Below are 27,493 nucleotides of genomic sequence, written 5' to 3'. Positions count from 1 at the left end.
AACCGCTCCCCCAACGCACCCTCGTGCTCTTGATGGCGCGCTTCTCCGCCTCGATGCTCTCCAGGTACTTCTTGCAGTGGGAGGGCCAGGAGTAGGCCTGCGTGCGGAGGGGCGCACAGCAGGCGCCGGTGGGTGTGGAGGACAGCAACACTGGGGAGGGGTGGCACGCAGCAGCACAGGCCGATGCCGCCCTTCACAGGCCAGCATCCCTCCTTGCCCCACCATGATGTTCCTGATGCCGCTGCCGCTCATGTCGTCCCAGGTCTGGGGGTTGGTGAGGATGCGCAGCAGCGCGGCGGCGACGGCATCCGGGTTGGTGGGGTCCACCACCACGCCGTGGTGCAGGGTGGCCATGATGTCCACGGGGCCGCCATTCTTGGTGGCCACTGTGGGCACGCCGTGGGCGGCCGCCTCGATCACCGTCAGCCCAAACGGCTCCTGAAGCGCGATGTTCACAAACACGCCGCGCGTGGCCTGCGCCAGGGGGGCGCAGCAGGCTAGGCTAAGAGTGGAGGGCTGCTGGAGGCGGGAGCGGGTTCCTCGGCAGGCAGGCGGCGGGCAGGCAGCCAGGCTCACAAATGCAAAGAGGTAGATGTCTGAGATGTCCATCTGTGTGTGGTGCTTGGGGTACGCCACGGAGCCATACTGCAGGCCACGGGGATGGAGCAGTAGCCACCAGGCGGTCGGGCGAGCCCTGGCTCTGCCCACCACCCTGCTACCAGCACATGAACCAGTTCCGGCCCGCAGGCTGCCCCGCCACCCAATGCTCACCAGGTCGTGCGAGTCGATGAGCTTCAGCACCTGGGTCAGCACCTTCTGGCTGCCGCTGGCCATGCTGTCTATGTTGTCGCGGTTGCCCTGCAGCCCGTGGGGCGGGGGAGGGCACACATGTTGGCTCCACGCACGGAGTGTATTGTCAGAGCCACCCCACCGCCAACTGCCGCGCCCGCTCACCATGATCAGCACCAGGTTGGCCAGCTCGCGCAGCATGGCGTGCTTTCCAAACGCCTCCACCAGCGTGGTCAGGTTCTTCTTGGGGTCGGGGCGAGACATGGCCAGGATGGCGGGCTTCAGCGGGTTGCGCAGGTAGCGGGAGATCTCCTGCAGGCGTGCAGGTCGGCGGGGGGCGCTGGGAGGCCAGATGGGCTGCAAGCCCAAACCCACAAAGGCAACAACATGCGCAGGGGATGGTCAGTCAAGCCCCACTGCCAGCTCACCCTCCAGATGGGCGGCCCCGCATGCGGGTCCAGCGCCATGTCGGCGGCGGGGCGGGGAGTGGGCGGGTCGGCTGCCCCGCTGCTGCTGTCGCCGCGCGGCGACTGCTGGCCGGCGGCGCCGCCAGAGGCAATGCTAGGGGTGTGGGGCGCGGTGCCGCCCGCCCCCGCGCCGCCAGCCGCGGGCTCCACCTCCTGCCCAGCCTCCAAACGGCGAGGCGAGGTGGCACCACTGGTGGCAGTAGCCCGGGGCGACAGCGGCTGCGGCTTCTCCAGCAAGTCCTGCACCGCCCGCGCCTGCTCAAACTCGCGCAGCGTGGGGTCCTCGGGCATGCTGACCTTGAGGCTGCTAAAGTCCAGGCCGGGCGGAATGACCTTCATGCTGCCAGGGCGCGCCGGGGGGGCGGGGCAAGGCAGGCAGGCGGGTGTGCATACACGCCAGAAACTGTAGCAACCCCTGATGCCCTGCTGGGTGCACCAGCTCCCCAACAATCCAGACACACCGCCCCGCACTCACTTGGGCATGTGACGGCCATAGGAGCGGTGGAAGCGCAGCACGCGGCTGAGCTGCGGGCTGTAGCCGTCGTACAGCCCCCACTGCTCGTCCACCTCCTGCTTGGTGCTGGTGAACACCATGACGGCATTGTCCAGGCACCGCTCCTCCGCCTCGATGCGGCGGCTGATGGCGTAGGCCGCCTCGATCTCGCTGCGCGTCATGGCGCCTGCGCGACAGTGGGCAGGCCAAAGAGGGAGGGCAGAGTAGTGAACTCGTTACGTAAGTGATGCTACACAAACCAGGCACGGGGCAGAGCCTCCCCCACTACAGCCGCCCAACCCCAGGCACACAAACCCGCCCCTACCTGACGCCAGCAGGTGCTCCAGCTTGTTGCGCCCCAGGCTGTGCCCCGTCATCACCATGTGCACATCCAGCGAGCTGCTCATCAGCACAGCCACCTCGCCCGCATCCGCATAGTGCCCTGCGCCCAGCCAAATGGAATCGAAGTAGCCGGAACGGTGAGATGGGGGTGAGCAGGGTGATCCAAGGCTCCGTCTTCACAGCCGTGTGTGCACTGCACCGGCCGCCTCCCACCCACCCCTCCCCCGCCCCAGGCCCGCTCCAGCCCAACCCACCGTGCACGGCATAGAGCTCGCAGCGCCTCCCCGACTCGGCCATGGCCGCCAGCGTGGCGTTGGCGTGTGCAATGCCTCGGTCCGCAAACTCCCGCACGTACGGCCACAGCAGCTCCTTGCGCACATACTGCTGCGGCGGGCCGCAGGGCAGGCGCACGATGTAGGCGCCGCCCAGCTCGCCGCGCCCCTTCACCAGGCACTCCTGCGGCTGCCCGTATGAGGCATCCACGGCGGGGTCCCTGCGAGGGCGGGGCAGGGGGCCATCCAGGGGAGGGACAGCAGTCAGCCGGCATCGTGCAAGACTATCGCCACGCATGACGCCTTTGCATGCCCCAGTTCAGCCCGTACGCAGCTCACTGGATGAGGCGTGTGAGCAGGTCGACTCGGTAGACAGAGGGGTGCAGCGCCAGCGCTTTGGCCAGCTCAACCACATACTTGACCTGCGGGCAGCAGGCAGGAAGAACGGGAGGGTGGCAGGGCTTGAGGCGAGGGTGGGGGCCACGACAGGTGGCTGGCAGACCTGACGGCTGCTTACTGGGCTGGAAAGGGGCCGTACAATTGACGGGGGGCATCAGCACGCGGCCCCACGATGGCTGCCCACAGCTCCCGCAGCGCTGCGCCTGGCATGCGCACCTGGCCACCGGTGTCGCTGTCGCGCCCCAGCTCCATGCGGTCGCCCCGCACCTGCAGCACTGGGAGTGTGGGTGAGTTGGTGCTGGCAATCCGGCACAGCAAGAAATAGAGAAGGACAACAGAGGTGGCAGGGGGGACAAACTGGGAGGTGCATTGCATGGCGGCGCACCAGGCCGTGCAAGGAGATGAGGATGACGTAGAGGCGGTCAAAACGGTTCTCCAGCGGCCCATGCGGCGTCCTCTCGCTCACCGGCGTCCCCACTAGATCCTCAAACACTGCAGCCCATGGCATGGGAGGAGAGCAGGCGACTGCTAAGCTGCGCAGCACCGCAGCGCCCCCTGACACATGCCAATCGATGTGACTCGACATACCCACCCAGCTGAAGCCCACCTGTCTCCAACGCCGGCATCTCTGTCTGCCCCCCAACCTTGACCTGCAGCTGCTTGGCCTTGGGAGCCGGCTCGCCAATCCCTAGAGCCCCCACCGCCCCGCCCCCGCCCGCAGGCGCGGCCACATCAGTGACTGCCGCCTTGCCGCGTGCCTCGGCCGCCAGGGGCGAGGGCTCGCGCTGCTTGCCGCGCTCCGCGCTGGCACCACGTGGCGGGGACTTGACCCCGCCACCGTACACCTCATCCTCCTCGCTGCTGTACCCAGTGGTGGCCTCCTCCGTCAGCACCGATTCCTCGTCGTGGCTGCGCCGGTCGTGCTGCACCTTGGCGTGGCGGCGCCGCATGTGCCAGATGCGCCAGGACAGGTACTGCAGGCGCGCATCCTTCTCGCCGCCCTGCTTGGTGGCAGACGATGCCTGCAGGGCGGAAGGTGCGCAGCAGCACGCAGCGCAGCCATGGTGTGGGGAGGGCAAGGCTGGCAGCAGCTGCAAGCGGCAGCCAGAAACTCAGTCAGGCAGCGGCAGCCAGCTGTGACAGCCACAACAAAAGCTACAGCGGCACATACCTTGCTCCACGCGCTGTGAAGCGCCTGCTCATCCAGGTTGAGCAGCGACTGCACATAGTATCGGCTGCAGGCAGTGCAGGAGGCAGAGAGATCGGGTTACAACGAGAATTCTCCCGAAGCAATGGCGACTGGCAGCTGATTCTCCATACTGGGATTGAAATAGCAGACACCGCACCTGTACAGGCTGCGGTCTGCATCTGGCGCCTTTTTCTTCGCTTCAGCCTCCTTGGTGCTCTTCAGGTACTCGCTGCTCAGCCCATATGTCAGCACTGCAGGGTGCCGGGCCCAAAAGCAATTTTGTGCAAACCTGCAGTTTCGTGATGCAAAAGCGCTGCCTGCCCTGTTACCTCCCCCGGCCCTCACTTACGAGCATCAAGATAGCTATCCACCCAGGCGTTTCCTGCTGAGCTCTCCGCTGCAGCCATGGTACCCTGCGGAACGAGGGCGGCAGGCGGCGGCGGCGGCACACAATGCAGTACTCACACGCCGCTGCCCACACTCGGCAGCCCGCCTGTGGCAACGTGCTGAAGGCTAGCGCAGGACAGCAGGCGGGAAGCGCGTACATGGGGTTCTCGAGCACGCCGCTGACGGCGACTCTCTGGAACCACTCACCCCTGTCACAGACTCCCCGTCACCTCCAATCCAATGATCGCTCGGTAGCTTGCCTCCTGCCGCACACGCGACTTTGGAGCACTTGCGGCCACTGCAGCCCCCAGGGTTGCCTCGGCGCCCGGCGGGGACCCAGATTGCAGATTGGCAGGTCCGCAGCAACGCAGGGGAGCTGCGCTGAGAAGCGAAGAGGACCTGGCTTGCCAAGTGGCACAGTTTCCGGGCAAGCAGCGCAAGACGCACGGGGGACAAGAAGTGAGTTGAAATCACGGTGCCTGATTGTAAAGAATGAACAGAATAAATGATAGTAACGTTACGCTGCTCAGGCGGCGGCGGCGGTGTGGGAAGCTGCCGACACAATGTGAGTCTGACCGCGCGGCTCCTTCTGCCCCGCCGTGGTAGGCAGGTCTATTCTCCCCCTTGCTACGGGGTGTCCCTACTTGTTTGTCCAGAGAGGAACCGGGCTCATGTCGCTTGCGCCACGCCAACACGCTGGGTCTGCACCGCCTCCACTATCGTGTTCCGCGTGCCGTTGAGGATGAACACTGCACCGGCATGGTGGAGGCTGGAGCGGCGCAATTAATCCCAGGGCTGATGCTCACAGCTGCGCCCAGCGACTGAGAAACAAGCGGGCACGTTGACAGCTGGCGTCTTGCCTGCGCAGACGATGCGGAAGGCGCGCGGCCACAACCCGGCAAACAGGGTGCCCACGCCCTCGGTTTGGATGATGTGCTGTGTGGTGGACAGCAGTGAGCGATACTGTGGATGTGCTGCCGTGTCGGGGAATGCCTGCAGGCAACGCGGCAGGTGACGAGAGGAGGGTATCGGCAGGTTAAAGCAGCAGAAGCTGGGGGAAGAGGCCCCCAGGCCCCCTGGAAGGTGTGCATGCTACCCAGCAGCTCCCAACCAGCAAACGCCAACAGGCGGGGTGCTTGCACCTCTCCTGTCCACCGGCAACCTGCCTGCATGCGCGTCTTGATGGTGTCTGCCGGCTGTGTGCACACGGTGGCCAGCAGCCCCGCCGCCACGCCCGATACAATCAGTGGCCCGCCCGGCAGGTCGGCCACCACCGCTTGCTGCTGCAGGGCCTCGCGCAGCAGCGGTGCCACCGCCAGGTACCCCGAGGCATACAGCGACTCGCGCAGCACGGTGGCGCTGAACCCCTTGAGCGGCTTGAGTGCGCCATAGGTGGACAGGATGTGGCGGAACTCAGCGGGCAGCGGGCGCCCCGATTTCTGCTGCTGGATCATCACAAACCTGCTGGCGGCGCAGCAGCATTGAGGCATGTGGGCGGCATTCCCGGTCTCCGCACAAGACAATGGCGGGGCAGACCCGCTCACTCACTCTGCGGGGCAGCCCAGCACCGCCGATGATGCTCCTGCTCCTAGGGCCACTCCTATCCGGCCGCTCGTGCCTAGCTGCTCTGTATCATACACCCGCTTGTACGTCTGCTCTAGCAGGCGGTTCATGCCAAACTGGACCGAGGTGATGGGCAGCATTGCGCCAGCGTTGATCTGCATCGCATCGCATCGCAAGCGTGCCATGATTGCGTGCCATCTGGGGAGAGGACCTTCGCAATCACAACATGCTGCTCAGACAACGAGCGCCAGCGGCGCCGCACCCCAAGGCCTCGGTACAACCCTGCAATGGTCCGCGGCACTGGTCGTCCCTCTTGCAGAGCATTCTTGATGCCCACAGTCGGCTGCAGATCAAGGATGGGGCGCCTGGAGATTGAGGGGCTTCCCATGATCTCTCGAGCACAAGGGCAGCATAAGTGGCCGGCCGGCTGCTGCCTGGGCGGGCGGCGGCGGCGGCTTGAGAGATGGCGTTCGTCTCGCCTGCATGATGGACACCTCCACGACCCCCGCCAAGGCCCCAATGGCCGTGTGCTCTAGAGGTGTCACAGTGCTCATCGCACGGCTGTTGCGCCGCTGGTTAATGGACTTGGGCACCTAACAGCCGCGGCCGATGGTCGAATGAAAACTGGTGGGTAAGCGCAGACGTCAACAGCGGGCAAGCAAGCGAGAAGCGTGATGAATCCCTTGGCATGCATGACCCCGCCCAGCGGCGACAGGTGATCGGAGGCCTACAGGTGGCGAGTTGGCGGGCGCAAGATTCAATGCAAGGGCCGGCTTGCGCCAGCCTATTGCCTTCTCGCTCCACATCGATCACCATAAGCGCTGCCTGGAATGTCTCAAATGGCTTCCTGGGCTGGGCAGGCCTTCACCACGGCCTGGCATGTCCCGGCGCCCAAACGCACCTCCCACCGCTCCCGCAGTGCCCTGCCAACGGTGGCAGCGTTCGTGCCGTACGGGGAGCAGCCTGTTGCCGCCCCGCCCAGCGTTGAAGCTCTCAAGAACTCTCAGCTTGTGTTCTCTCTGCAACAGCCAGCGTTTCCCTCGTTTTTACCGACCCTAGAAGCACCCCGGCTGACTTGGGACGCGGCCACAGGTGGGATTGTGGGCAGTGGTGGGGTGCCGCCGCCACCGCTACGTGTTTGTCCACTCCACTCCACACAGTGCCTGCCTGCAGACATCATCGACCGGGCCGCCACCCAGCCTCACTGGGGCTTGCGGACAGCGGCTGAGTCGCTGCAGGCCGCAAGCCAGCTTCTACAGGCCAGGGAACCGCCAGGCTTTAGAGAGCTTGCCAGCACGCTTGGTGAGCTGCAAGCTGCGCTGACCGACAGCATGAGGCAGCTGGCCCGCCTGCCGGAGCAGCAGGTGGACAGCCTACAGCAGCTTGGTGGCATCCAGGTCAGCAGCCTGAAGCAGGTGGTGAGCCAGCTGCAGCAGGTGGCTGCAGCGGCGCAGCAGGCCGCCACCTCCCTGAGCCAGGGCGGTCTCGGCAGCCAGTTGGCGCAGCTCGGCAGCACCACTCATGCCGGCTACCGCCTGCAAACATTGGCAATGGTGGCCGCCGGGGTTGCGGCTCTGGTTGCGCTGTCGGTTCCCCGTGACGACGGCAACCAGCCGGGCAGCGGCAGCGGCGGCAGCGGTGGCAAGCCAGGCAGCAGCCGGGCGAGCAGCACGAGTTCCAGCTCGGATGGCGGCGACGTGCTCCCAAGCACCTGGGACGCCGAGGCCGTGGGCAGGTACTACCGCCAGCGCCCCGCCCTGGTGGCGCGGCGCGTGGTGCAGGTGGCCTCCGAGGCGTGCAGCTACGGCGCCGCCCTGCTGGCAGACATGGCGGCAGGTGCGCTCCTGGCTTTGCCGGTGGGCCGCCCGGCCACAGCCGCTTGCCTGCTTGGCTGACCACTGTCATGGTGGTGGCGGTGGGGCAGGCAATATGTGGTCGGTGCAGTTCCCTGCTCCTGCAGCGGCTCACGGTCAGGGGGGGCGGTCGAGCACATACCACCAACCAACCGCCTGCTGGGCCCTCCGCCTGGCTGCAGGCGCCGTGGAGCGCAACCAGGCGGAGCGTGCAGACCAGGCCATGGCGGCTATCGAGCGCCTGGGGCCCGCATACGTCAAGGTGGCCCAGGCCCTGAGCACCCGCGTGGACCTGCTGCCGCCGGCATACCTCTTCGCCATCCAGCGCCTGCAGGTGGGTGGGTGGGTGGCTGGCTGGCTGATGGGGGAGGCGGCTGCACGGGCGTTTGACTCTTTGCCGCTGCGAGCTCTCACGCCCCGCCGCCCTGCCCGCCCGCCCGCCCGCAGGACCGCGTGCCGCCGTTTGCCGACGCCCAGGCGTACGCCTGCATCGAGCGCGCCTTTGGCGCCCCGCTGGGCCAGGTGTTCAGTCAGCTGTCTGACACCGCGGTGGCGGCCGCCTCGCTGGGCCAGGTGTACCGAGGCACGCTGCGGGCCACCGGCCAGGATGTGGCCATCAAGGTGTGCGGGCGTGCACGGTACCGCCAGCCATCGAGGCGCTGCCGCACAGCTGCCCGCCTTGCTTGCCTGGCCACGGCTGTTGGCGAACCCGGGCCCGCCTGCCTGCCCCCCTCGGCACCGCCGTGCAGGTTCGCCGCCCGGATGTGCTGGAGTCGGTGACCCTGGACCTCTACCTCATGCGCGGCGTGGCTGCGCAGCTCAACAGCATGCCAGAGGTAGGCAGGGCAGCTGCAGAGGAAGCAGCGGCATGCAGGCTGCCTCCCCAAGATCCTCTGCCTGCCGCCGTGCCTCGCCCCGCCCCCACCTGGCGTTCCCACCCCCTCTCCCTTTCTGCTTGCAGGTCAAGTCCGACTGGGTGGGCATCATCGACAACTGGGCGGGCCGGTTCCTCCAGGAGATGGACTACCTGCTGGAGGCGGCCAACACGCGGCAGTTTGCGGCCGACCTGGCCGCCCTGCCCGGGGTGGTGATCCCGGGGGTGGTGGCAGAGGGCACCACCAGCGACGTGCTCATCACAACCTGGGTGGAGGGCGAGCGGCTGAGCGACAGCAGCGCGGGCGACGTGCGGCAGCTGTGCGACACGCTGCTGTCCGCCTACCTCATTCAGCTGCTGGACACGGGGCTGCTGCACGCCGACCCGCACCCCGGCAACCTGCTGCGCACCACCGACGGGCGCATCGCGATTTTGGACCACGGACTCATCCAGGTAGGGTGTGGTGTGTGTAGGTGGGGTGGGTGGGGTGGGGGCGCACCGCCGGCTTGGCATTGCTGCCCCTTTGTATACGCTGCGCCGACACCAGAACCTGGACTTGCATCCACCGCCCGGTCACATGCTGCGTCGTGGCCTGCCTACCCACCCGGCCACTGACCGCCATGGGCCGCGCACTTGTTGTGGCGAGGTGCAGGAGGTGCCGCGCGACTACAGCCTGGCCCTCATGGAGTACATTGCGCACCTGAGCGTGGGCGACTGGAATGCGCTGGCCGATGACCTCGTCAACCTTGGCTTTGTGGACGACATCAGCGACAGGGAGCGCCTGGTGCGTGGCGGCTGGCACCGGCAGAGGCGGGCTGCGCGACAGATGCCAGCAGGCCAGCGCTGATCCCCTTTGCCCACCGGGCGCCTCGCCATGCAGGTCGGCCCGCTCGGCCGCATCCTCACGCAGCTGACGCAAGGTGGGGGCGCCAAGAACATCAACATCGCGGTCGTGACCCAGGAGATCGAGAAGCTGTCGCAGGAGTTCGAGTTCAAAGTGCCGCCCTACTTTGCCCTCATCCTCCGCACCTTTAGCGTCATTGAGGTGAGGCGCCACCTGCGTAGAGGGTACCCACCTTGGCCGGCAGGACGGCCAGCTCTTGCACTGACTGCTCTGGTCGTTGCCGTGCCCTTGCATGCAAGCGTGTGCATGATGGCTACGAAGCATGATGCATGTGTCAACAACCACACCAAGGAACTGGCCCCCAACATCGGTCACTGGGATCGCCCCCCCTTTCCTCCCACCTCGCAGGGCATTGCGCTCCAGGTGGATCCCAACTACTCCATCGTCAAGGAGTGCTTCCCCTACATGTCGCGCCGCCTGCTGACCGACGACGACCCGCGGGCGCGCGAGGCGCTGCGCCAGCTGCTGTTTGCCGGCGGCGACCAGCTCAGCCTGGAGCGCGTGGAGCGCATGGTGGAGGGCCTGTCCAGCTTCACTGTCGACGGGCTGGCCGCGCCGCCGGGCAGCGCCGGGCAGCTGGTGGGGCCGCAGCGGCAGGCATCAGAGGATGCGCCGCTGCTGGACAGCACCGCCAAGGAGGTCCTGCAGGCGGTGTTCTCGCAGCGCCCCACTTACGTCCAGGAGCTCCTGGTGGAGCAGGCCGTGAACACGACCGACGCCGCGGCGCGCCAGCTGGCCGCCCTCCTCCTGAGCCCTGCCCTGGGCAACATTGTGGCGGTGCAGACGGCCATGCAGGGCAATGGCCAGATGGGCAGCGCGTCGCTCCCGCCAGCCCTGGCGTTGCTCACCAGGCAAGTGGGACCGGCCGGCCGCCTCCCCTTCCTGCGCGTCCCTTTTCCTGTGCATGCGCCAACCGTGCAAACCTGCCGCCACCCCCTCTGCAGGCTGCCCTCGTTAGTGGCGCTGTCTGCTGAGGACCAGCAGCAGCTGCAGACGGCGCAGGGCATCAGCAACCTGCTGCGGCAGCAGCAGCCGCAGCAGGCGCAGCTGACGCCCCGGCAGGCGGCGCAGCTGGCGCAAGAGCTGGCCCCCCTCCTGCCAAGCCTGCTGCCGGGCATTGCAGCCACGGGGCAGCTATTTGTGCGCCAGCTGGGCCAACGTGCGTACAGCCGCGTGGCGGCAGTGGTGAGGGAGGAGAAGAGGGGCGAGGAGTACAGCGCCCTGGATTAGACGGGGGCGGGCTTGTCACCTGCTTGCCTGGGCGCGCTTGGTGCAGTTGGTGAAGCTTGTCAACCCCTGAATGAATGCCACCGTTTTATTGCCTTCAGGGCGCACATTTTGTCCTTTCTGCAGCATGTTTGATTACGTTGCAGCACATCGCTGCCCTCAGCATCTTCTGTTGAATACCCTGCTCAACTTTCATCCTCAAATCAACTGTGCCATTTGTGCATCTTGTTCTTTCATGGTGCCTCAGTAATTGCTTGAGAAAACTGTTCGAGTACAATGGATCATATGTAAGCACCTTCTAACCGGAAGGAAAACAACCAGGGGAGGCTGATGGTGGGCAGCGCTGAGCTTGGGGTCCAAAGCCGGTTATCCCATGGGCCACCCTGTGAGGAGAGAGGGGAGGGGGTATGGGGAAGAAGTCCACGTGGGGGTTGGGGGCAAGTGCCGGTTGGCGCTCCAAAAAAAAATCCCGGGGGCTAATGAACCTGACCTGGCACTTTTTGAATTTTGCGATAACTTTGCATTCGCGCGTAAAATGAGCAGCCTCAGGAACTCTGCCAACAATACTTCTTGCTGGGTGTGCCCTGGGTCCAAGCTGCCGCTTACACTTAGTTGTAATAGAGCTCCAGATGGCAGGTGATGACAGGGCAGGTGCGCATTGCAGCATGAGTGCAAATGGGTTGCTCCAGCATGCACGTTACATTTCCACACATGCCAGCAACTGCTCCTTACCCCATTCCATCGTGCACCTCGTAGTCACTGAGCGTAATGTGATCCTTGTACACTGCAGAAGCTCAAGCAAATAGGGGAGGAGCGTTCAGTACAGTAGGGAGGCGGCGGGGGTCCACACGCGTGCACGGCGGGCGCCAGCCAACAGAGCAGGGCACAGGCAGGCTCCATTGGTATGCCCAGCATGCACAGCCGCACAGATGAGGGTGACAGGCAGCAGGGCAAAGGGGAGGCAGGCACCATGGCTGTTCCCACATAAAACAGACAAAACCCTGCCTTGCCTGCCAGCTTGCCCACCCGCCCACCCACCTGTGTACCACTTCTGAATGCGGATCTTTTCTGGCCGAGTTCCTGCAAGGGAAGGGAAAATGGAGCAGGTTGCCAGCCAAAAAGCAGCAACTCACACAAGGAGGTCGAGAGGAAGGTCAGCATCGGGCAAGCCTTGCCCGCATGCTTGCCTGTCTGCGCCGCCACCATTTTCTTCAAGTCGCCGATCGTGTCATCCTCGTTGCACTTGACCCGGATCTGCAGCATGTGTCACCATGCCGTGAAGTGCTTTGCCATGCTGACAGTTAGCAGCACGGTGTTGGGGGGCAAAAGTCAGCCGCATCACTTTGCGCTTGAGCACCGCACAAGACCCCACCTTCTTGCCCAGCCGATCGTTCAGCACCACCTCGATCATCGTGCCGTGCTAGTGACCGGGGCTGCCCACCCCCTGCTCTGTTAAAGTGCCTGCAGGCACCTGGGTATGCCAGGAGGCGGTGGACGGCGGCACGGCGGCGCAGCGGCTCCCGCAAGCGACGGGGGCGCACACTGCGGCGGTGCACGCTGCAGATATTCCTTTCACCTGCTGCCAAGAAGGGAGCGTTGAGGAAGAGGGTGTGTGCAACTCGAGTGCGCGGCACAGTTCTGCACGCCACCTGTGCAGCAACGTTGTCAGAACTGATGTGTGGTACAACTGCAGGCGTGCGCTGCGACGCAGGCAAGTTCTCCCCAATACCGTACCGCCTGCGTCCGCAAAACAGCTCATGCGGCAGCTGTCCATCTTGCCCGTCCTTCCGTCGCATCCCCTCGCGTGTACAGCACTCGCGCAGCGTCGCTCCACCTCTCTGGTCGACATTCCAACAGCTAGGGCAAGATGGAGAAGAGCAGCAGTGCAGCGGAGATGTTCACGCCGGAGGCTCTGCGTGCCGCCAGCCGATCGAGCCTGGAGCCCGCCCCCACCAGGCCCGGGGAGAGGTCGCCCACCAAGTGTGCTGCCGCTCAACCGACACAGCCCGCCTGTGGCCTTGCCCTGTGCTGTCCTGTGTACAGGCGGTGCCATTGCCGTGCTCCACTTGCTTGTCAGGCAGCAATTGGCAGGGGGTTGCATGCTGCTGACAGCTCTGTGCCCTTGAGCGGGTGCCTTGCCACCACTCGTACCGCACAAAGGGCGCGGTGGTTGGACCGCCCCGCCCGCCCAGCCTGCAGCACGTGAACAACCGCTAACCCCGGCTCTGCAGGTCCTCATCCTCTGTCGCCAAGCCGCCATCCAAGATGCGCGGCAAGCTGAGGTGCGAGCCCGTTAGGCCTCCCCCCCGTTGGGTTCCAGGGGCATGCCCCTGTTCAGGTTGCTGCACCCCACCGCCTCGCCCCATGCCCACCTGCAGGCGCTGCGGCCACACCCTGTCCTTTGTGCCCTGGTGGGCGCTGCTGTCTCTGGGCCTGCTGGTGGGCGGCATCACGCTGATGGCCATCAAGGGGCCGGCCGCCGCGGACGCTGCGGACGTGCTGTTGGGCCAGCTGTCCAGCGACACAGGCACAGGCTACCCCAAGTACATGTCCATCTACAGCACCAGCGTGTGGGTGACGGTGGGCGTGGCGGGCGCCGGCGTGGCGGCGCTCATCCTGGGCGCCTCGGTGCGGCTGGACCAGCGGCTGCGCAAGGCCGGCAAGTACGGGCAGGCCAAGGGCAGCTACGGGCCCCTGCTGTTCAAGTTCTACTCCTTCCTGGACTGGATGGGGCTGATCTTGATGACGCTGCTGGCGCTGTGGGCGGTGGTCATCGGCGTGATGCTGGCCAGCTGGGCCTCGCAGTGCTGGAACCTGGAGCAGGTGAGAGGCACTGGGGGCCAGCTGCGGCGGTCGCTCACGGCGCTTGTTCTGCACGCCAGGGCTGCCTTGCAAGGTGTGCTTGGCGACGAGGCAAGGAGCCAGAGCTGGGAGAGGAAGTGGCGGCGCGTTGCAGTGTGCGAAGATGAAGACCCGCAAATGTCGCCTGGCCCGCTGCTCGCGACCTCGCCTGCCCCCCCACACACACTGCAGGGCGCCGCCGTGGCATCTGCCAACATGGCTGCTCTGGATGACATGGCTTCCAAGTACACACAAAACCTGAACAACTTTGCGGCCGCCGTGATGGCGGCTGCTGGCGGCACTAGTGAGTTGTCCGAGCAGCGGATGTGGGCAGTGAGCGCAGCCGGCGGCATTCCTTTGCTTGCCGTTGGCAGCGCATCTCATCACATATAGTACACCGTACTCCCAGGTGTCTCTAGGCGGAACCGCTTTTTCATGGCAGGCCTGCTGATGCAGCGCTTGCTCATCCGCTGCTGGCCTGCAGCCGCCGCCCAGCTCAACAGCATCAAGTCCTTTGGCATCCAGCAGGCCGGCGCCCCAGCCCCAGCACCTGTCGCCCAGCCTGCTGCCACGCCTTCCCCTGTGGCCGCCCCCGAGGAGGCCAGCGCCCCAGCCCCAGCAGCTGGGCAGGTCAGCGCAGCCAGCATGGACACCGCACCCACCACGGCACCCATCAACACTACCACCCCGACCGCACCCACCACTGGCACCGTCACAGAGAAGCTCAACATTACTGTCTACTCGGCCCTGGCCACCCTCCAGCTATATGCCAGCAACCTGACGGAGGTCACCTCGCCCTCCACAGTGTGGCAGGAGAGCGGGCTGTGCCCCTCAGGTGCGCCTTTGGGCGGGATGGTGGGGCGCGCATATCATGCATGGGTGCGCATGCGTGTGTGCCTGCTGGCAGGGCAACGCCTGCCCGTGTTTGCCTTCCTGCCATATGGAGGCCGCTAGCGGAGGCAGGCCTGCCATGCCTGAAGCACTCTCCTGAGCCGGCTGCGTCCCTCCCCATGCTGCGCCACTCTGCCTGCAGCCGCCTGCCTGAACATGGCGATGTACCCCTTCACCGAGAGCTCGGCCTGCGTGTGCACCAAGGACGGGGTGCAGTCGGTGGCCACCCTGGCCGGCGAGTGCAAGGACGCGACGGTGTGGGCGCTGATTGGGGTGGCGGGCCTGTGCGCGGGGGCCATGTTTGCGGCCATGGAGCTGGCTGTGGACACCGTGCTGCTGAGCGCAGACCAGCTCTTCCTGCGCGTCATCAAGCGCAAGTCCTCCAGGTGCAGCCGCACTGGGTCCTCCAGGCTGGTTTATGAGGGACCCATCTGCGGCAATCTTGGGGCCGCTGCCATCAATCAACCGGTGCTTCATCCCCGGCTGGTGTGCTGCCACCCTGCCCCGGTGCAGGTCCAGCAGCAGGGGCAGCGCACGCAAGAGCGGCGAGGAGCCCAGCATGAGCATGAGCAAGCGGGAGATGGCGTCACCTTCGATGCCCCGAGGCGGCAGCTACCCCTACCTTGTGGTCAACGCCACTGCCACCACTTGAGCACAGCACTGCAGAGGAGGACCTGACCTGACGGCTAGCCATGAGGCCTCTCCTCTCTCCCCCACAGATCTCCCCCACAAAGACCACCGGACTTGGACAGTGACTCGTGAACTGCTGCTCTCTGCCTTCATTGACCTACCCAGCACTCCCTATTTCCTTTCTCAAACCGCCTGCCTGTTCCATAAATGTACCTAGTCGTCTATGCCCGACGCTGTGCAAGCGTCCTGCACCCAAACTGCACCACCACCGCTGCAAACTTGGTGGGACATGCCATGCTACACATCGCAGCACAATATTACGAGCTTGCTGCCAATGTGTTAGACATCTCCTGGGGCAACAGCAGGGAGCGTGACAGAGGATGGCAAGGGCTACTACTATTTACCCGCTGCTGGCTTGGGCAAATTGCTGCCGGAAGGCCGCCTCGTCCAGGACCAGAGGCGGCACCTGCCAGCGCAGGCCGCCACCCCCGCCATCACTGGCTGCCTCCACCTGCCGCCGTCGCACGTGCTGCTGCTGGTGGGGCGGCAGCAGCGCCAGCAGCTCCTCACGCTGCTGCTCCAGCTCCCCCACACGCTGTGCCAGGTGCAGTGGGGCATCCCGCCCAAACAAATGCACGTAGCAGCGCAGGATGTTGAAGCTGCCGCCTCCCGCCCCTGCATCAATGTCATCCTCATAATCGACACAGTCGTCTCCTGCAGGAGCATGAGCATTAGGACAGACAGACATTGTTCAGTTGGACAGCCGTGTGCAGGCCCACCCAGCGTCCGTGCGTGCTAGCCCCACCAATGTCCACGAGCATCTCGTCCACCCGCAGGAAGCGGAGCAGCGCCTCATCAGGCTCCTCCCCGCGAAGCCCAAACACGAGGTGGTTGAGTAGGCGGTAGTCGAAGCTCTTGGCGGCGGACGCCTGCAGCGCCTCCTCCAAGCTGAACCCGCAGCTGCTGCCGTGACCCTGTGCAGGCACGGTGGGGTGCTGCAGCATGAGGGAGCAGAGGCGGCGCTCCTGCTGCCAGTAGCACCGCCCCGCCTCCAGTTCCTGCTGGACCCCAGCCGTCAGCAGCCCACGCTCTCGCAGCACCTGCTGCATGGCTTGCAGGCCTGCACAGGCGGGGCGGCACAGCGAGGCTGTCAGGGGGGAGCAATGCCCCACGCCAAACATGCCGCTGGGTGTACATCATTGCCATGCCGCACTCACCAGCATCGCCAGGCTGATCCACATCCGCTGCCGCTGCTGATGTCGCCTGCTCGTTTTCCTCGTCGGCTTGATATATGACACCTTCGACAAAGATCAGAAGGGGCCACCAATTCAAGAAATCCTGCAAGTGTCATAGCAGTGCCAGCGGTGTTGGATCTGCCCGCCTTGCCTGCCCGCGGGTCGGCGTGCAACCACACCTTCAGCGGTTCTAAGCCATGAAGAGGGAAGTAGGTAAGCACAAAGTCCTGGATTGCACAGAGGGGGCAGCTGTCTTGTGTGGGTCAGCCTACTGCGGTGAGGGCTCCCCGCCCAGCCTCAGAGGGCGGCGCTGGTGGTCGCATGGCATTTTGGCACCAGTCAGGCAATTTAGCCGTCTTTTCCGGCGCCAATATGCTTGCCTCGATCGTGTGTTGAGCGCGCTCCCTGCAACAGACGGGAGGTTGGGGTGCCCATACATGGTGATCTGCCGGGGGCAGCCGGCACTCTTGCAAACGTCTGATCTGATTGCAGGGACTCACAGAGCTTTGAAGCTTATACACAGCTGCTCCATCTGACGTCCTTCGACACTCTCTGTTCTCTTCCTTGCTCAGCTCGGCAGACGATCAATTCACAGAGAAAAGGGAAACAGAAACAAATGGAAGCCAAACGCCAGACAAATGGAACCACCGCGCCAGCGGGGCCAGCGGCAAATGGCGCCACCAGCCCTGCCAGCGAAATCCTTCGATTAGTGCGCCGCTGCTGCGGCCTCAGCCGCCTGCTGCTGCACGCTGCGCCGCTCACTTGCCCATCATCCGCTTCACAGCAGCCACCACGTGCTCCACCGTGGGCAGGGCGGCTGCCTCCAGGTTCTGTGCATACGGCATGGGCACCTCGGCGCCCGTCACCCGCTCCGGCGGCGCATCCAGGTCGTCAAAGCACTCCTCAATCGCGATGCTTATGATCTCTGCGGGCAGAGCAGGCAGGAGCAGCGGAGGGCAGCGCAAAGCAGATCATGGAAAAGCCGTCCCACACCAACCCTCAGCTGGCTGCACACAGCGGCCGGACAGCCGCACCTGAGCCCACGCCCGACTGCGGCCAGCCCTCCTCTACCGACAGCACGCGGTGCGTCTTGCGCACGGAGGCGGCGATGGCGTCGCGGTCGATGGGCTTGAGGCTGCGCAGGTTGAGCACCTCGGCGCTGATGCCCTCCTGCTCCAGCAGCTCAGCCGCCTTGAGGTTGTAGCCCACCATCTTGCCAAAGCCGACCAGCGTGATGTCGCTGCCGCTGCGCATGATCTGCGGGAGAAAGCGCGGCGGGCGTGGGGGAGTGAGCGGGACAACTCACGAAAGAAGATTTGCATCTGCCCTGCGACCCCTCTTCATCACATGACACCACGCCCGCTTCCGCTGGCTCCCTCCCTCCTCTCCAGCCCCCGGCCCCCGGCCCAGGGGTGGGTAGCCCCCCACCTTGGCCTTGCCGATGGGCACCACAAAGTCCTTGTCCAGCACGGCCTCATCCACAGGGAATGGCTCGCCGTACAGGATCTCATTCTCCAGGAACACCACGGGGTCGGGGTCACGGATGGCGGCCTTGAGCAGCCCCCGCGCATCCTCGCTGTCGTATGGCGCCAGAACCTGCACGGGGGGTCAGGAAAGCGTCGGTGTGCAGGCTGGGGGGTGCCAGAGGCTTGCAGCTATGCATTGCAGCCATCTTGGGGGATTTCCAGCATGGCAGGGCAAGGTTGGCGGGCTCGGGCTGGACGTAATCATCTTGGGCGGCGGGCACGCGACGGCCAGCTGGGCAGATCGCGTATGGCACCCCGCAGGGCAATCGCGACCTACCAGCTGGATGCAGTGCATCCGCTGCTGAGGAGATGTACGTCAAGCCCAGTCCGCCACCCTGCCCCACCAACCCCAACCCCAGTATGCTCAAGGAGCGCCACTGCGGCACGAACGGCGGCCAGCCCCGCGACCCTGCCCACCTTGAGGCCGGGCACGGAGCTGTACCAGGCCGCAAAGCACTGCGAGTGCTGCGCCGCCACGCCCGCCGCTGCGCCATTTGCGCCACGGAAAACGATGGGGCAGGTGACGGCGCCCGAGCTCATGTAGTGGTGCTTGGCCGCGGAGTTGACTATCTGGTCGATGGCTTGCATGGAGAAGTTGAAGGTCATGAACTCCACAATGGGGCGCAGGCCCTGGAAGGCGGCGCCCACGCCGATACCCGTGAATCCCGCCTGCAGGCGCGGTGGGGGAGGCATGGTGTAGCCATGCGGAACGGCATCGGCGGCGGCAGTAGCGGCACCCACCAACGCTCCTTCGTCCTCTCTGCTCTCTGGCGCCCTCCCTGACGCGCAGCCCCATTCCGCCCCCCATTCTGCCCGCAACCAGGCCAGCCAGCCAGCCAGCCGGCCTGGGAATACATACCTCTGTAATGGGTGTGTCCTTGACACGCTTGGGCCCATACTTTTGCAGCAGGCCTCGTGTGATCTTGTACGCACCCTGGTACTCAGCCACCTCCTCTCCCATGATGAACACAGTCTCATCCCGCGCCATCTCCTCATCCATGGCTGCAGGCACACACACCGGTCGCAGGGGGTAGGTGGCAGCAGGGAGTGGGCAATCAAACAACTGGGAGTTGCCCAGGGTGGCGGCGGATGCACCGGCTGCCGCTACGCCCATGCGGCTGCCCCCGGCCGAAACAATCGGCGCCCACCTGAGTTCAGCGCATCACGAATGGTCATCTGCAAGGGCAGCGGAGCAGAGAACATGGGCATGAGACAACAGCGCTCTGGCCGGCATGGCAGCGGCGGCAAAGCCCTAATAGCGATGCTGGCCTGGCCGGCGCTGCTGCGTGTGGATGCAAGCGTGCATGGAACCCGGCTCCTTGCTCCACCGCCACTGCGGCAGACCCAGCACACACTGGGCTCACCTGCGTCGTGGCATAGCTGCGCACCAGCTGCGGCACGAGCGCGGCAGCGGCGCCGTCCCCCTGCACACATGCGCCACCGCCGGGAGGGTCAGCCCTGCACCCCTACTTGGGCGCGCACCGACTCCCACCCACGGCCCTCGCCACCATCCTGGGGATCTGCAAGGCCCACCTGGCTCCTGCGCAGGAGCGCAGCCGCCCCACAACCCAGTCGCTGCATGGCCCTGGCTCCCAATTGCCGCGCTCTGCAGCCCAGTGGCCAACTGGGTGATCCACGACCGTCGCAGTGCAAGGAGGGAAAGGCAGGAGGACGTGCGACCTAGGCCTGCCGCGCTGGCCTGATGCCGTTTCCTGGGGAGAACTCACCGATTTCGCCTTTGCTCAACCACAGACACTGAGAGCGATCAATCACACAGCGAAGTGTTCAGCGCCGCCGCCAACCTTGCCAGTGTGCACTCCAGCCAGCGCTGCAGCACCTGCGCACAAGTACGTGTTTCGATGAGTGTGAACGAAGCGGCAGTGAGAGCTGCCGTCAAGGCGCGCAAGGCCTACATCATCGAAAACTTGAAGTGAGCCGACAGCTCCGGCTCAGCTTTGCCCGGGCTCGTTGCCTCTGCTGCGATCCAGGGGCACAATACACGCACGCGCTGTGTGCACGCAGAGCGCCGCTCAGCCTGAGCGCCACGCCGCCGTCGTCGCACGCTGCCGCCCGCCTGCAGCACCATGACGCTCAAGTCCTGCCGGCAGATGCTTGAGGCTGATATGGGCGTGGAATCGGGCACGCTGAAGCCCTTCAAAGATCTGCTGGGCAGTCTGATTGACAACGTGGGTTGCAGCAGGCTCTGCATGGTGTGCCCCATGACATTCTAGCCCATGGCAGCATCACCGGCAGGTGCGTCACCCTTCCCCTATCGATCCACGTGCAGCTCCTTGCCAAGAAGGTGGCGGCTGAGAAGACGCAGCAGGAGGAGGAGCCGGGCTTCTCGGACAAGAAGAAGACGAAGGCAGCCGACAGCGGCAGCAAGCCCAGCAAGCGGCAGAAGCGGGAAGAGAAGCAGCCTGCCAAGTCGTCGGGTGGGTGCATGGAAGGGGATGCAAGACTTGTGATGCAGAGTATTGTTTCCCCAGACTGGATTCTGACAGCAGGTGCAGCAGCAGTGGTTATCGTATTTGCTGCCCAGAAACCTGTCGCATGGAGCTTAGCTGTCCCCTACGCATGTGCCGTCTGGAAATGGGAACTGTGAGCAATAATGCAGCAGAGGCAGCACTTGTGTTTGTGCAACACGGTTGATGTGAACGCTGCTCCCACTCTGCCTGCAGGCCCGCGGCAGTACAGCCGCACGGTGGAGAAGCTGCGTGGCATCTGCAAGGCTGCCACCATCACCATCCCGCCCAGCCTCTACGTCAAGAACAAGAGTGACGAGGATCTGCAGGCAGCGCTGGAGGAGCTGCTTGGCAGACATGGCCTGGATGCCAACTCGGGTGGGGACTGGCGCAGGGCACAAAGCAAGGGGGGTGGTAGGTAGTCCATGAGTGTGCTTGCATCCGGTGGCCTGCTTGCAGCATGGTTGGGCGAATCCACATCCACATTGGTTGCAACATGGTGGGCCCCATCCTGCAGGCGAGCGCGACATCCAGAAGGCCAAGAGCAAGCTGCAGGTGCAGCGAGATCTGGATGGCATCGACTCATCCAACATCATCCAGGGCGGGCGCGGCCGGCGGGCCGCCGCGCCGGTGTCATACAAGGGAATGGTGCAGCCGCCCTCTGATTCTGAGGAGGAGGAGGAGTCGAGCAGCGAGGAGGAGGAGGAGGTGGCGCTCTCCGGCAGCGATGCGGAAGCGGGTGGGTCCACACACAGCCGCCTGTGCTGGCAGCACAGCTCGCTGGTCAGGCAGTTCTGCTGCCAGAAGCATTGCAATTAGCCCGACAGTGAATTGCGCTCCCGCTGGCCTGCAGACTTGGACGGCACGGCGCCCGCCAAGGCCGCTAAGCCTGCAACTGCGGCACAGAAGAAGAAGCAGGAGGCCTCTGCATCCGAGTCGGAGAGCGAGGTTGCAGCCAGCAGCAGTGAGGAGGAGGAGGAGCTGGTGGAGCAGAAGGACAAGCATGTCGACAGCAATGGGGCAGCAGCAGCGGGCCGCGGCAAGTCACCCGCGGCCAAGAGCCCCGATGAAAACACGGCAGCCAAGTCCAACACGGGCAGCGGGGGCAAGCGCAAGTCGGCCAGCAAGGTGCGGCCAGCCGCCAGCCTGGAGGACAGCGACAGCGAGCAGGCGCCTGCAGCTGCCGGCAACCGGCGCGCCCTGGCTGAGTGGTCTGAGGACGATGACTGAGGCTGCTGTGGCCACTGCCCGCCTGGCATTAACCCGCTGCGTGCGCACCCGCCCCCTTGCTGCTGCCCACCTTGGCTGCAACCCTTGCTCACACTGATTGCGACTTGCATACCCCTGCCTTCTTTACAGCAATGTTTCACAACTGACCCCATCCCGTGTAATCAACCTATATAGCTGGTTTTAAGGTGCTGCTGACAGCCCTACTCATGCCCCATCACTTGCCCCCGGCTGTTACCTACTCCATCACTACTTGACCATCAGCGACCCCACGCGCCTGGCAATAGCCAGCAGTGCCTCATTGACCTTGCGCATAGCCTCCTCATTCCCCTGCCGCAGTGCCTCCACTCGCCCCTCCAGTGCCGTCACCGCTGCCTGGCACTCCCCCGCCACTTGTCGCACTGCTTCGTTGATCCTGGTGTCCACCGCCGCCAGTCGCGCCTCGTAGCCCCACAGCGCCGCCTGCACCTCCTCCTGTGCAGCGGCGGAACTGCCGTGGCCCATGGCGGTGGCCACCTGGCTCACGAGCTGCCGGCTCATCTCCGCACGGGTGGCCACCAGGGCCTGGCATCTGGCCTCGGCGGCCTCGCACCGCTGGTCCAGCAGCGTCAGCATGCCGAGCTTGAAAGCACCCAGGTCACCCGCCTCCTGACCCTGAAGGGAGCAGATGTGTGCAGCAAGCCTGATTGGGAACCATCTTGACACCTTTGGGCCAATTCTTCAGGTTCGGCACGCGCAGCGCGCAGCTGTAGCGGACGCTTGCCTGAGTCAGCTGATAGGTGGGGTTGGTCAGCAGGCTGTCATCGGCGGGCTCGGCGGGCTGCATGCCTGCTGCAGCGTGCCCGCCTGTCTCCCCTCGGCCGTGCACACCCTGCCCCATGTGTGCTGCGGGGATGGTGTCGCCATCCTCGGGCCCCACCGCCACCAGCAACTGCTGCAATGTGGCAAAGCGTTCGTTGAGCTTGTCGAGCGGGGCAGCGCCGCTGGTAGACGCAGCGCCGGGTCCTGCTGCTTTGCCAGTGGCCTCTCCCGCCTTGCCAGAACCTGGGCTGGCCGTCGGGGGCTTGGCAGCCGCTGCAGAGCACGGCCGCGGCGGCAGATCGCTCCCTGCTGTGCAGGCACCCGGCGACTTGGGGCGGCGGCTGCGGGCTGACAGGGGCAGCTTGGACTCGACCTCCTTGGCCGGGGAGGTGGCGCTGGCGGGGGCCGCAGCCCGCACCGCATCCAGCACCGCCTCAAGCGCGAGGCCTGCCTCCAGGGCCACCTGCAGGCAGGGTGAGCGGGACGCATGGCGCTCAAGCTCCCTTGGCCCGGGCCAGGACACCAGCCTCATCAAGCACGCCGACCCATGTGCATGGGCCAGCCTCGCCATACTCCCAGCCCCTATCCAGCCCGCCAGCCACTTGCCTGGGCCAACGCCTCCAAGAAGCGGGGGAAGCTGAGCACCCTGCTGCCCTTGCGCGCCACGGTGAACACCACGTCTGCCGCCGCCTTCTCGATGGGCAGCCCCGCAGCGGCGCAGGCGCGCTGGAACTGCCTGCTGTTGATCCCGTCGCCCTTCTCCGCCCGCTCCGCCAGCCCCTTGGCCGCACCCCAGCTGGCAAAGTGCAGGAAGGCGGCCCTGAGGCGAGGGTCGGTGGCGGTGTTGGGCGGGATAGGGGCGGGCTTGCGCTGCAGCCGGGCCTGCCGGGCCCCCTCGGCCTGCACCTTGGCCAGGCGGCTGTAAACCGCCCGGAATTCTTCAAAGCTGACGACTCCATCGCCGTTGGTGTCCATCTCTCGCAGTATAGATAGGAGTTCGTGTCGGTCCATGCCGTTGGAAAGGAGGTCCAGGTCTCGCAGAGCCGACAGCAGCTCGTCACGGTCCAAACGCCCGCTGCTGTCGGCATCATACTTTCTGAACACCTCGGCGGCCATGGCCCAGTCGCCGCCGCCCACTGCGCAAGGCGAGCACGTCAGGATGGCATCGGCTGTGGTCAATGCAGCGGTGGTGGTTGGGCATTGCCGCCCCGGTGGTGCGCGGCGCAACCCTCCAACGTGCCGACAAGTCGCAGAGGGCCGGCGGATGCAGGGTCTAAGCTGCTGCAGACTCACCGTTGGCGCAGGCCATTTTCAGGTGTCCACGAAAAAGTGTCGAAATCGATGGCGCCAATATCAGGTTACTGACTGCAATTCACAGAATGAAGGGCGCAGGGAATCCAACAGAAAGGGGAAACCGGCTGGTTGCTCCTGCTGTGCCACATAGGACGTGCTGTGGTTCCCAAAACAGCGTTCCCACCACAGCGTTCCCTTTGCACATCCATCAGCACCATGAGGGCCTGCGCGACAAGACTGCTGGGGAGCACAGGGCAAGTGCTTGGGCTGGGCCGCCGCCCTTCGCGGGCCGAGTGCTTGCTGGCCTGGCAGCCGCTGCACGCTCACCACCACCAGCAGCAGCAGCGCAGGCGGCGGCAGCGTGGCCTGCATGCCACATGTGGCGCACCGGCGGCAGAGCAGGCGGCAGAGCAGGCAGCGAAGCAGGCGCCGCCCACCACCCCGTCCAGCAGCGGCCCACCTCCGACAGCGCTGCAGTCGTTTGACTTTATCACTCTGGCAGCGGCAACAGCAGAGCTGCAGGCCTGGGTACCGGCCAAGATTGAGGCCGTGATGCAGCAGGAGACGGGAACGGCGCTGCGCCTGCGCACGGCGGCCGACACTGGTGAGGCTGGTGGCTGCTGTGGTTTGCTTTTGGGCCGGCTTTACAGTCCAATTTTGGCGAGAGCGTTATGAAGCAGGCGCTGCTCCGGTGGCTCCAACCGTCTCCCGCTGCCCCCGCTCCCAGGCTGGCTGCACCTCGGCTATCACGCCCGCTACGCACACGTCGGCATGAGCAGCGACCCTCCCGCCCGCGGCTCCGCCGCCGAGCTCTACACCTTTGGCGCGCAGCTGCAGGCGGCGCTGCGGGGGCTGGTGCTCACGGGCGTCTCGCTGCCCACGCCCTTTGAGCGCGTACTGAAGCTGGCCTTTGCGCAGCGCCCCGGAGAGCCCGCCGCCTGCCAGCTTGTGTATGAGTGCATGGCGCGCTACTCCAACCTGCTGCTGGTGGGGCCCGACGACATCGTGCTGGCGGCGGCGCACCAGGTGCTGCAGGGGGCGGGGCGTGCGGCGGTGGTGGTTGGGCCCATGCCGGTCGTGCTGTGGGCAGGCATAAGTGACAGTACTTCGATGTTTTATCGCTGCCTGCTGTTTTGGTGGGGCCTGATGCTCCCCGCCTTGCAGGTGGGGCAGCGCATGTCGAGCGTGCGGCACGTGCAAGTGGGCGGGCGGTGGGAGCCGCCGCCGCCCGCCAGCGGGCTGGACCCCGACAGCTGCGCCTCGCTGGAGGAGTGGTGGGAGGTGCTGTGCCGCCTGGCAGAGGCGGCGCCTGCAGACCGCAGGCCCACGCTGGTGCAGGTGGCGGTGCGCGGGTTCCGCGGCGTCAGCCCGCAGCTGGCACGTGACATAGCGCAGGCAGCGGGCGTGCCGGCAGACAGCCTGCCCGCCGACCTTGCGCCCGACCAGTGGCAGCGCCTGCACCAGCAGTGGCAGGCCTGGCTGCAGCGCCTGGCCTCGGGCAGCTTTGCCGCCAGCAGCTGCCCGCGGAGCGGCGCCTACAGCCTGCTGGGTACGCAGCCGCGCCCGGTGCCCAGCCTGCTGCCCTTCCTTCACGACTACTACTCGGCACCGCAGCAGGCAGAGACCTTTACCGCTCTCAAGCAGCAGCTGGCTCGAGCAGTGGCTGCCGCCATGGCACGGCTCCAGAAGAAGATGGAGTCACTGCGGCAGCAGGGCGGGGATGGAGACAAGCACGAGCGCACGCAGCGGCTGGCTGACATGGTGATGGGCAACATTTACCGGTGAGCAGGGGGACGCGGCCAGCAGCGGAGAGGAGATGAGGGGTCCTTGCGGTGGATGCATGCTTGGCCATGCCGCCAGAGCACTGCTGGCGCATGCTGTACACACGCTGCTCCCCTCTGCTGCGCGGTGCTGCCGCCTCAGAATCCAGCCGGGCGCCGCCTCTGTGGAGGTGGAGGACTGGGATACTGGGGAGCTGGTGGCGATCAAGCTGGACCCTGAGAAGACAGCGGTGGCGTTTGCAGAGGGCCTGTACAAGCAGGTGCAGCTTACTGCCGCCGTTGGCTGAACCTGCACGCGGAGACTGTTTTTGTGCTGCCGGCGTGCAGGCCCACAGCTGGTTGCATTGCCTGCATTTGCAGGCCCGCAAGCAGCGGCGCGCGGTGGAGCAGGTTGCGCCGCTGCTGGCGGCAGCGCGGCAGGAGCTGGACTACCTGGCGGAGATGGAGGTGATGCTGGCGCAGCTGGAGGCCGGCTCCCACCTGGCGGCGCTGCAGGAGGTGCAGGTGCGAGCGGGGTGGGGGTGTTGGTTGGCGTGCTGGAGCGGGGTGATGGCAGGCCCGGGCAAACGAGCAGCAGCACTGCCAGCAAGTGTGCTTTGCCCAGTCTTCAACACGGCTTGCATGGTGCCTGTTTTGCAGGCTGATCTGGTTGCAGGCAAGTACATGAAGGCACCGCCAGACGCAGCGCTGGCTGACAAAGCAGTCGCTAAGGCCCGCAAGGCGCAGAAGCGCAGCGGCGGCAGCAGCAACGCCGCCGCCGGCGGCAGCCGAGACTTCCGGCGCTACGACTCGCCCTCCGGCTTTGCGGTGCTGGTGGGGCGCAACAGCCGGCAGAATGACGAGCTCAGCTGCAGGCTGGCGCAGCCTGGCGATGTGTGGATGCATGCGCGCGGCGTGCCGGGCGCACACCTGGTGATGCGCGTTCCTGCGGGGCAGGCGGCCGGGGAGGCGGACCTGCGGTTTGCCGCCGACTTGGCTGCCTGGTTCTCAAAGGCACGCACCGACGGCAAGGTGGACGTGACAATGTGCGACCCCAAGCACCTCTCCAAGCCCTCCGGCGCCAAGCCGGGGCAGGTGATGGTGAGGAAGGAGGCGGTGGTGGTGGGGCGGCCAGACCAGTCGGTGGCGGCGCAGCGGGGCGAGGTGGAATGAGGCCAAGTGCCACCCTCTTGAGGCATCCCCTTTGGGTTCTGTAGCCAACCACTGTGCCAAGGCCTGCCCGACCGCCAGCACTGCTCTTCCTTTCCCAGTTTTAAAGCGATGTTATAATGGTGATGCCTGTACAAGTGTGGGCATTCGTCAGACATTTTTTTCTCAAGGGAGTGGCTGAGGCGCGCTGCCACAGCAGCGCAAGGAATGAAAGAGCAAAGGGTAAGAGTACAGAGCAGCATTGCAGGGGAGCGGGAGCGGAGGGGAGGCAGGCACGCACACAGTTCTCACGGAACACAACTTGGAGCTTGGCAGGCTAGCTGACTGGCTGATGGTCGGACAGGATGTCATCACTCGATGCCAAGGACCAGGGGAGGTGGTGGGGAAGGGTGCGGCGCGCTTAGGCCGCCACGGGCTGCTTGGAGGCTGCTGCGGGCTTGGCGGCCGCGGTCTTGTCCAGCTGCGCGTGCCTGATCAGCTCCTCGTTCACCTGCGGCGCCAAGCAGGGCCCAAAGTCGTGCAGGCTCAGCCAGCACAGCCCCAGCACAGCAGCAAGCTTTCTGCCAGGGCAGCAGCATAGCAGTCCCCTTGAGCTGCCACCCTTGAGCTGCACAGCCGCCACGCACCTCTGCCACGGTTGGGTGTGCGTGCACGTTGAACTTGAGGTCGCCCAGCGTCTGGCCCATGTTCATGGCATTGGAGAACTCGTGGATGTTGTCGGCAGAGTGCAGGCCAATCATGTGCACCCCCAGGATCTCCCCGGTGTCCTTGCGGTACATCATCTTGGCCATGCCGTCGCTCTCCAGCTCAGCCAGGCTCTTGCTGTTGGCCTGCAGCCAGGGGGGGGGAGGTGGGGGAGATTGAGGGGTTCAGCTTGAGGTGAGAGCAGGGTTCC

General features: G+C 65.5%; 9 protein-coding genes across 9 annotated transcripts in view; 3 read left to right on the top strand and 6 right to left on the bottom strand.

Moving 5' to 3' along the window:
• Nucleotides 1–52: 52 nt before the first annotated feature.
• On the bottom strand, nt 53–3,550 carry CHLNCDRAFT_36181 (hypothetical protein; the record flags this gene model as incomplete). The annotated part of the gene is made up of 13 exons (XM_005846325.1): nt 3,370–3,550; nt 3,148–3,254; nt 2,979–3,029; nt 2,703–2,785; nt 2,346–2,584; nt 2,075–2,191; nt 1,732–1,936; nt 1,218–1,596; nt 955–1,101; nt 772–858; nt 577–645; nt 223–474; nt 53–97 (listed from the first exon to the last, which is right to left on the bottom strand). Coding segments are annotated over exons 1-13 (1,800 nt in total), but the record flags the coding sequence as incomplete, so codon positions are not given.
• A 1,118-nt stretch (nt 3,551–4,668) lies between these two features.
• CHLNCDRAFT_59714 (hypothetical protein) lies at nt 4,669–6,553 on the bottom strand. The gene is made up of 6 exons (XM_005846324.1): nt 6,381–6,553; nt 6,164–6,244; nt 5,887–6,056; nt 5,505–5,799; nt 5,199–5,331; nt 4,669–5,087 (listed from the first exon to the last, which is right to left on the bottom strand). Exons 1-6 carry the CDS (start codon nt 6,453–6,455, stop codon nt 5,008–5,010), a joined length of 834 nt encoding a protein of 277 aa, XP_005846386.1. The 5' UTR covers nt 6,456–6,553; the 3' UTR covers nt 4,669–5,007.
• Nucleotides 6,554–7,451: 898 nt separating this feature from the next.
• CHLNCDRAFT_24990 (hypothetical protein) lies at nt 7,452–10,066 on the top strand (the record flags this gene model as incomplete). The annotated part of the gene is made up of 8 exons (XM_005846485.1): nt 7,452–7,737; nt 7,937–8,088; nt 8,202–8,375; nt 8,504–8,590; nt 8,716–9,081; nt 9,281–9,412; nt 9,509–9,673; nt 9,881–10,066. Coding segments are annotated over 8 exons (1,548 nt in total), but the record flags the coding sequence as incomplete, so codon positions are not given.
• Nucleotides 10,067–15,521: 5,455 nt separating this feature from the next.
• Nucleotides 15,522–16,362, bottom strand: CHLNCDRAFT_135858 (hypothetical protein; the record flags this gene model as incomplete). The annotated part of the gene is made up of 3 exons (XM_005846323.1): nt 15,522–15,835; nt 15,927–16,241; nt 16,335–16,362. 3 exons carry the CDS (start codon nt 16,360–16,362, stop codon nt 15,522–15,524), a joined length of 657 nt encoding a protein of 218 aa, XP_005846385.1.
• Nucleotides 16,363–16,930: 568 nt separating this feature from the next.
• On the bottom strand, nt 16,931–19,528 carry CHLNCDRAFT_59713 (hypothetical protein). The gene is made up of 8 exons (XM_005846322.1): nt 19,416–19,528; nt 19,247–19,306; nt 19,031–19,058; nt 18,742–18,884; nt 18,300–18,551; nt 17,785–17,952; nt 17,391–17,613; nt 16,931–17,281 (listed from the first exon to the last, which is right to left on the bottom strand). The coding sequence occupies exons 1-8, from the start codon at nt 19,461–19,463 to the stop codon at nt 17,115–17,117; spliced, it is 1,089 nt and encodes a 362-aa protein (XP_005846384.1). The 5' UTR covers nt 19,464–19,528; the 3' UTR covers nt 16,931–17,114.
• Nucleotides 19,529–19,741: 213 nt separating this feature from the next.
• Nucleotides 19,742–21,577, top strand: CHLNCDRAFT_135856 (hypothetical protein; the record flags this gene model as incomplete). Its single annotated transcript, XM_005846484.1, has 6 exons — nt 19,742–19,812; nt 19,963–20,068; nt 20,170–20,317; nt 20,564–20,725; nt 20,865–21,086; nt 21,201–21,577. The coding sequence occupies 6 exons, from the start codon at nt 19,742–19,744 to the stop codon at nt 21,575–21,577; spliced, it is 1,086 nt and encodes a 361-aa protein (XP_005846546.1).
• Nucleotides 21,578–21,823: 246 nt separating this feature from the next.
• CHLNCDRAFT_53293 (hypothetical protein) lies at nt 21,824–23,491 on the bottom strand (the record flags this gene model as incomplete). Its single annotated transcript, XM_005846321.1, has 3 exons — nt 21,824–22,228; nt 22,269–22,838; nt 23,021–23,491. 3 exons carry the CDS (start codon nt 23,489–23,491, stop codon nt 21,824–21,826), a joined length of 1,446 nt encoding a protein of 481 aa, XP_005846383.1.
• A 645-nt stretch (nt 23,492–24,136) lies between these two features.
• On the top strand, nt 24,137–26,741 carry CHLNCDRAFT_31860 (hypothetical protein). Its single transcript, XM_005846483.1, has 6 exons — nt 24,137–24,272; nt 24,396–24,694; nt 24,833–25,449; nt 25,592–25,709; nt 25,810–25,964; nt 26,184–26,741. Exons 1-6 carry the CDS (start codon nt 24,221–24,223, stop codon nt 26,599–26,601), a joined length of 1,659 nt encoding a protein of 552 aa, XP_005846545.1. The 5' UTR covers nt 24,137–24,220; the 3' UTR covers nt 26,602–26,741.
• A 257-nt stretch (nt 26,742–26,998) lies between these two features.
• The window catches only part of CHLNCDRAFT_58327 (hypothetical protein), a gene marked incomplete at its 3' end in the record, with an annotated part of 3,250 nt that continues 2,755 nt past the window's right edge, over nt 26,999–27,493 (bottom strand). Inside the window, exons 7-8 of the mRNA XM_005846320.1 lie at nt 27,225–27,428; nt 26,999–27,088 (exon numbers count right to left, since the gene is read on the bottom strand). Coding sequence (XP_005846382.1) covers nt 26,999–27,088; nt 27,225–27,428 — 294 coding nt within the window. The remainder of the gene's footprint in view (nt 27,089–27,224; nt 27,429–27,493) is intronic.

The sequence above is a fragment of the Chlorella variabilis genome (genome assembly GCF_000147415.1).
Source record: "Chlorella variabilis unplaced genomic scaffold CHLNCscaffold_14, whole genome shotgun sequence".
Classification (NCBI taxonomy): Eukaryota; Viridiplantae; Chlorophyta; class Trebouxiophyceae; order Chlorellales; family Chlorellaceae; genus Chlorella; species Chlorella variabilis.
Note: the sequence above shows the minus strand (reverse complement) of the source record. Positions and strands in the feature narration are given on the sequence as shown.

Coding starts and splice junctions, on each gene's coding strand:
- CHLNCDRAFT_31860 (XM_005846483.1), top strand. CDS start 24,221: ATGCAGCAGGAGACGGGAACGGCGCTGCGCCTGCGCACGGCGGCCGAC. Junction 24,273..24,395: donor GCGCACGGCGGCCGACACTG/GTGAGGCTGGTG, acceptor CCCCGCTCCCAG/GCTGGCTGCACCTCGGCTAT. Junction 25,710..25,809: donor CAGAGGGCCTGTACAAGCAG/GTGCAGCTTACT, acceptor CTGCATTTGCAG/GCCCGCAAGCAGCGGCGCGC.
- CHLNCDRAFT_59713 (XM_005846322.1), bottom strand. CDS start 19,463: ATGCAGCGACTGGGTTGTGGGGCGGCTGCGCTCCTGCGCAGGAGCCAG. Junction 18,885..19,030: donor TCGTGATGCGCTGAACTCAG/GTGGGCGCCGAT, acceptor GTGTGCCTGCAG/CCATGGATGAGGAGATGGCG. Junction 17,953..18,299: donor GCTCCGTGCCCGGCCTCAAG/GTGGGCAGGGTC, acceptor CCCCCCGTGCAG/GTTCTGGCGCCATACGACAG.
- CHLNCDRAFT_59714 (XM_005846324.1), bottom strand. CDS start 6,455: ATGAGCACTGTGACACCTCTAGAGCACACGGCCATTGGGGCCTTGGCG. Junction 6,245..6,380: donor TGGAGGTGTCCATCATGCAG/GCGAGACGAACG, acceptor CTTGATCTGCAG/CCGACTGTGGGCATCAAGAA. Junction 6,057..6,163: donor GGTTGTACCGAGGCCTTGGG/GTGCGGCGCCGC, acceptor GATGCGATGCAG/ATCAACGCTGGCGCAATGCT.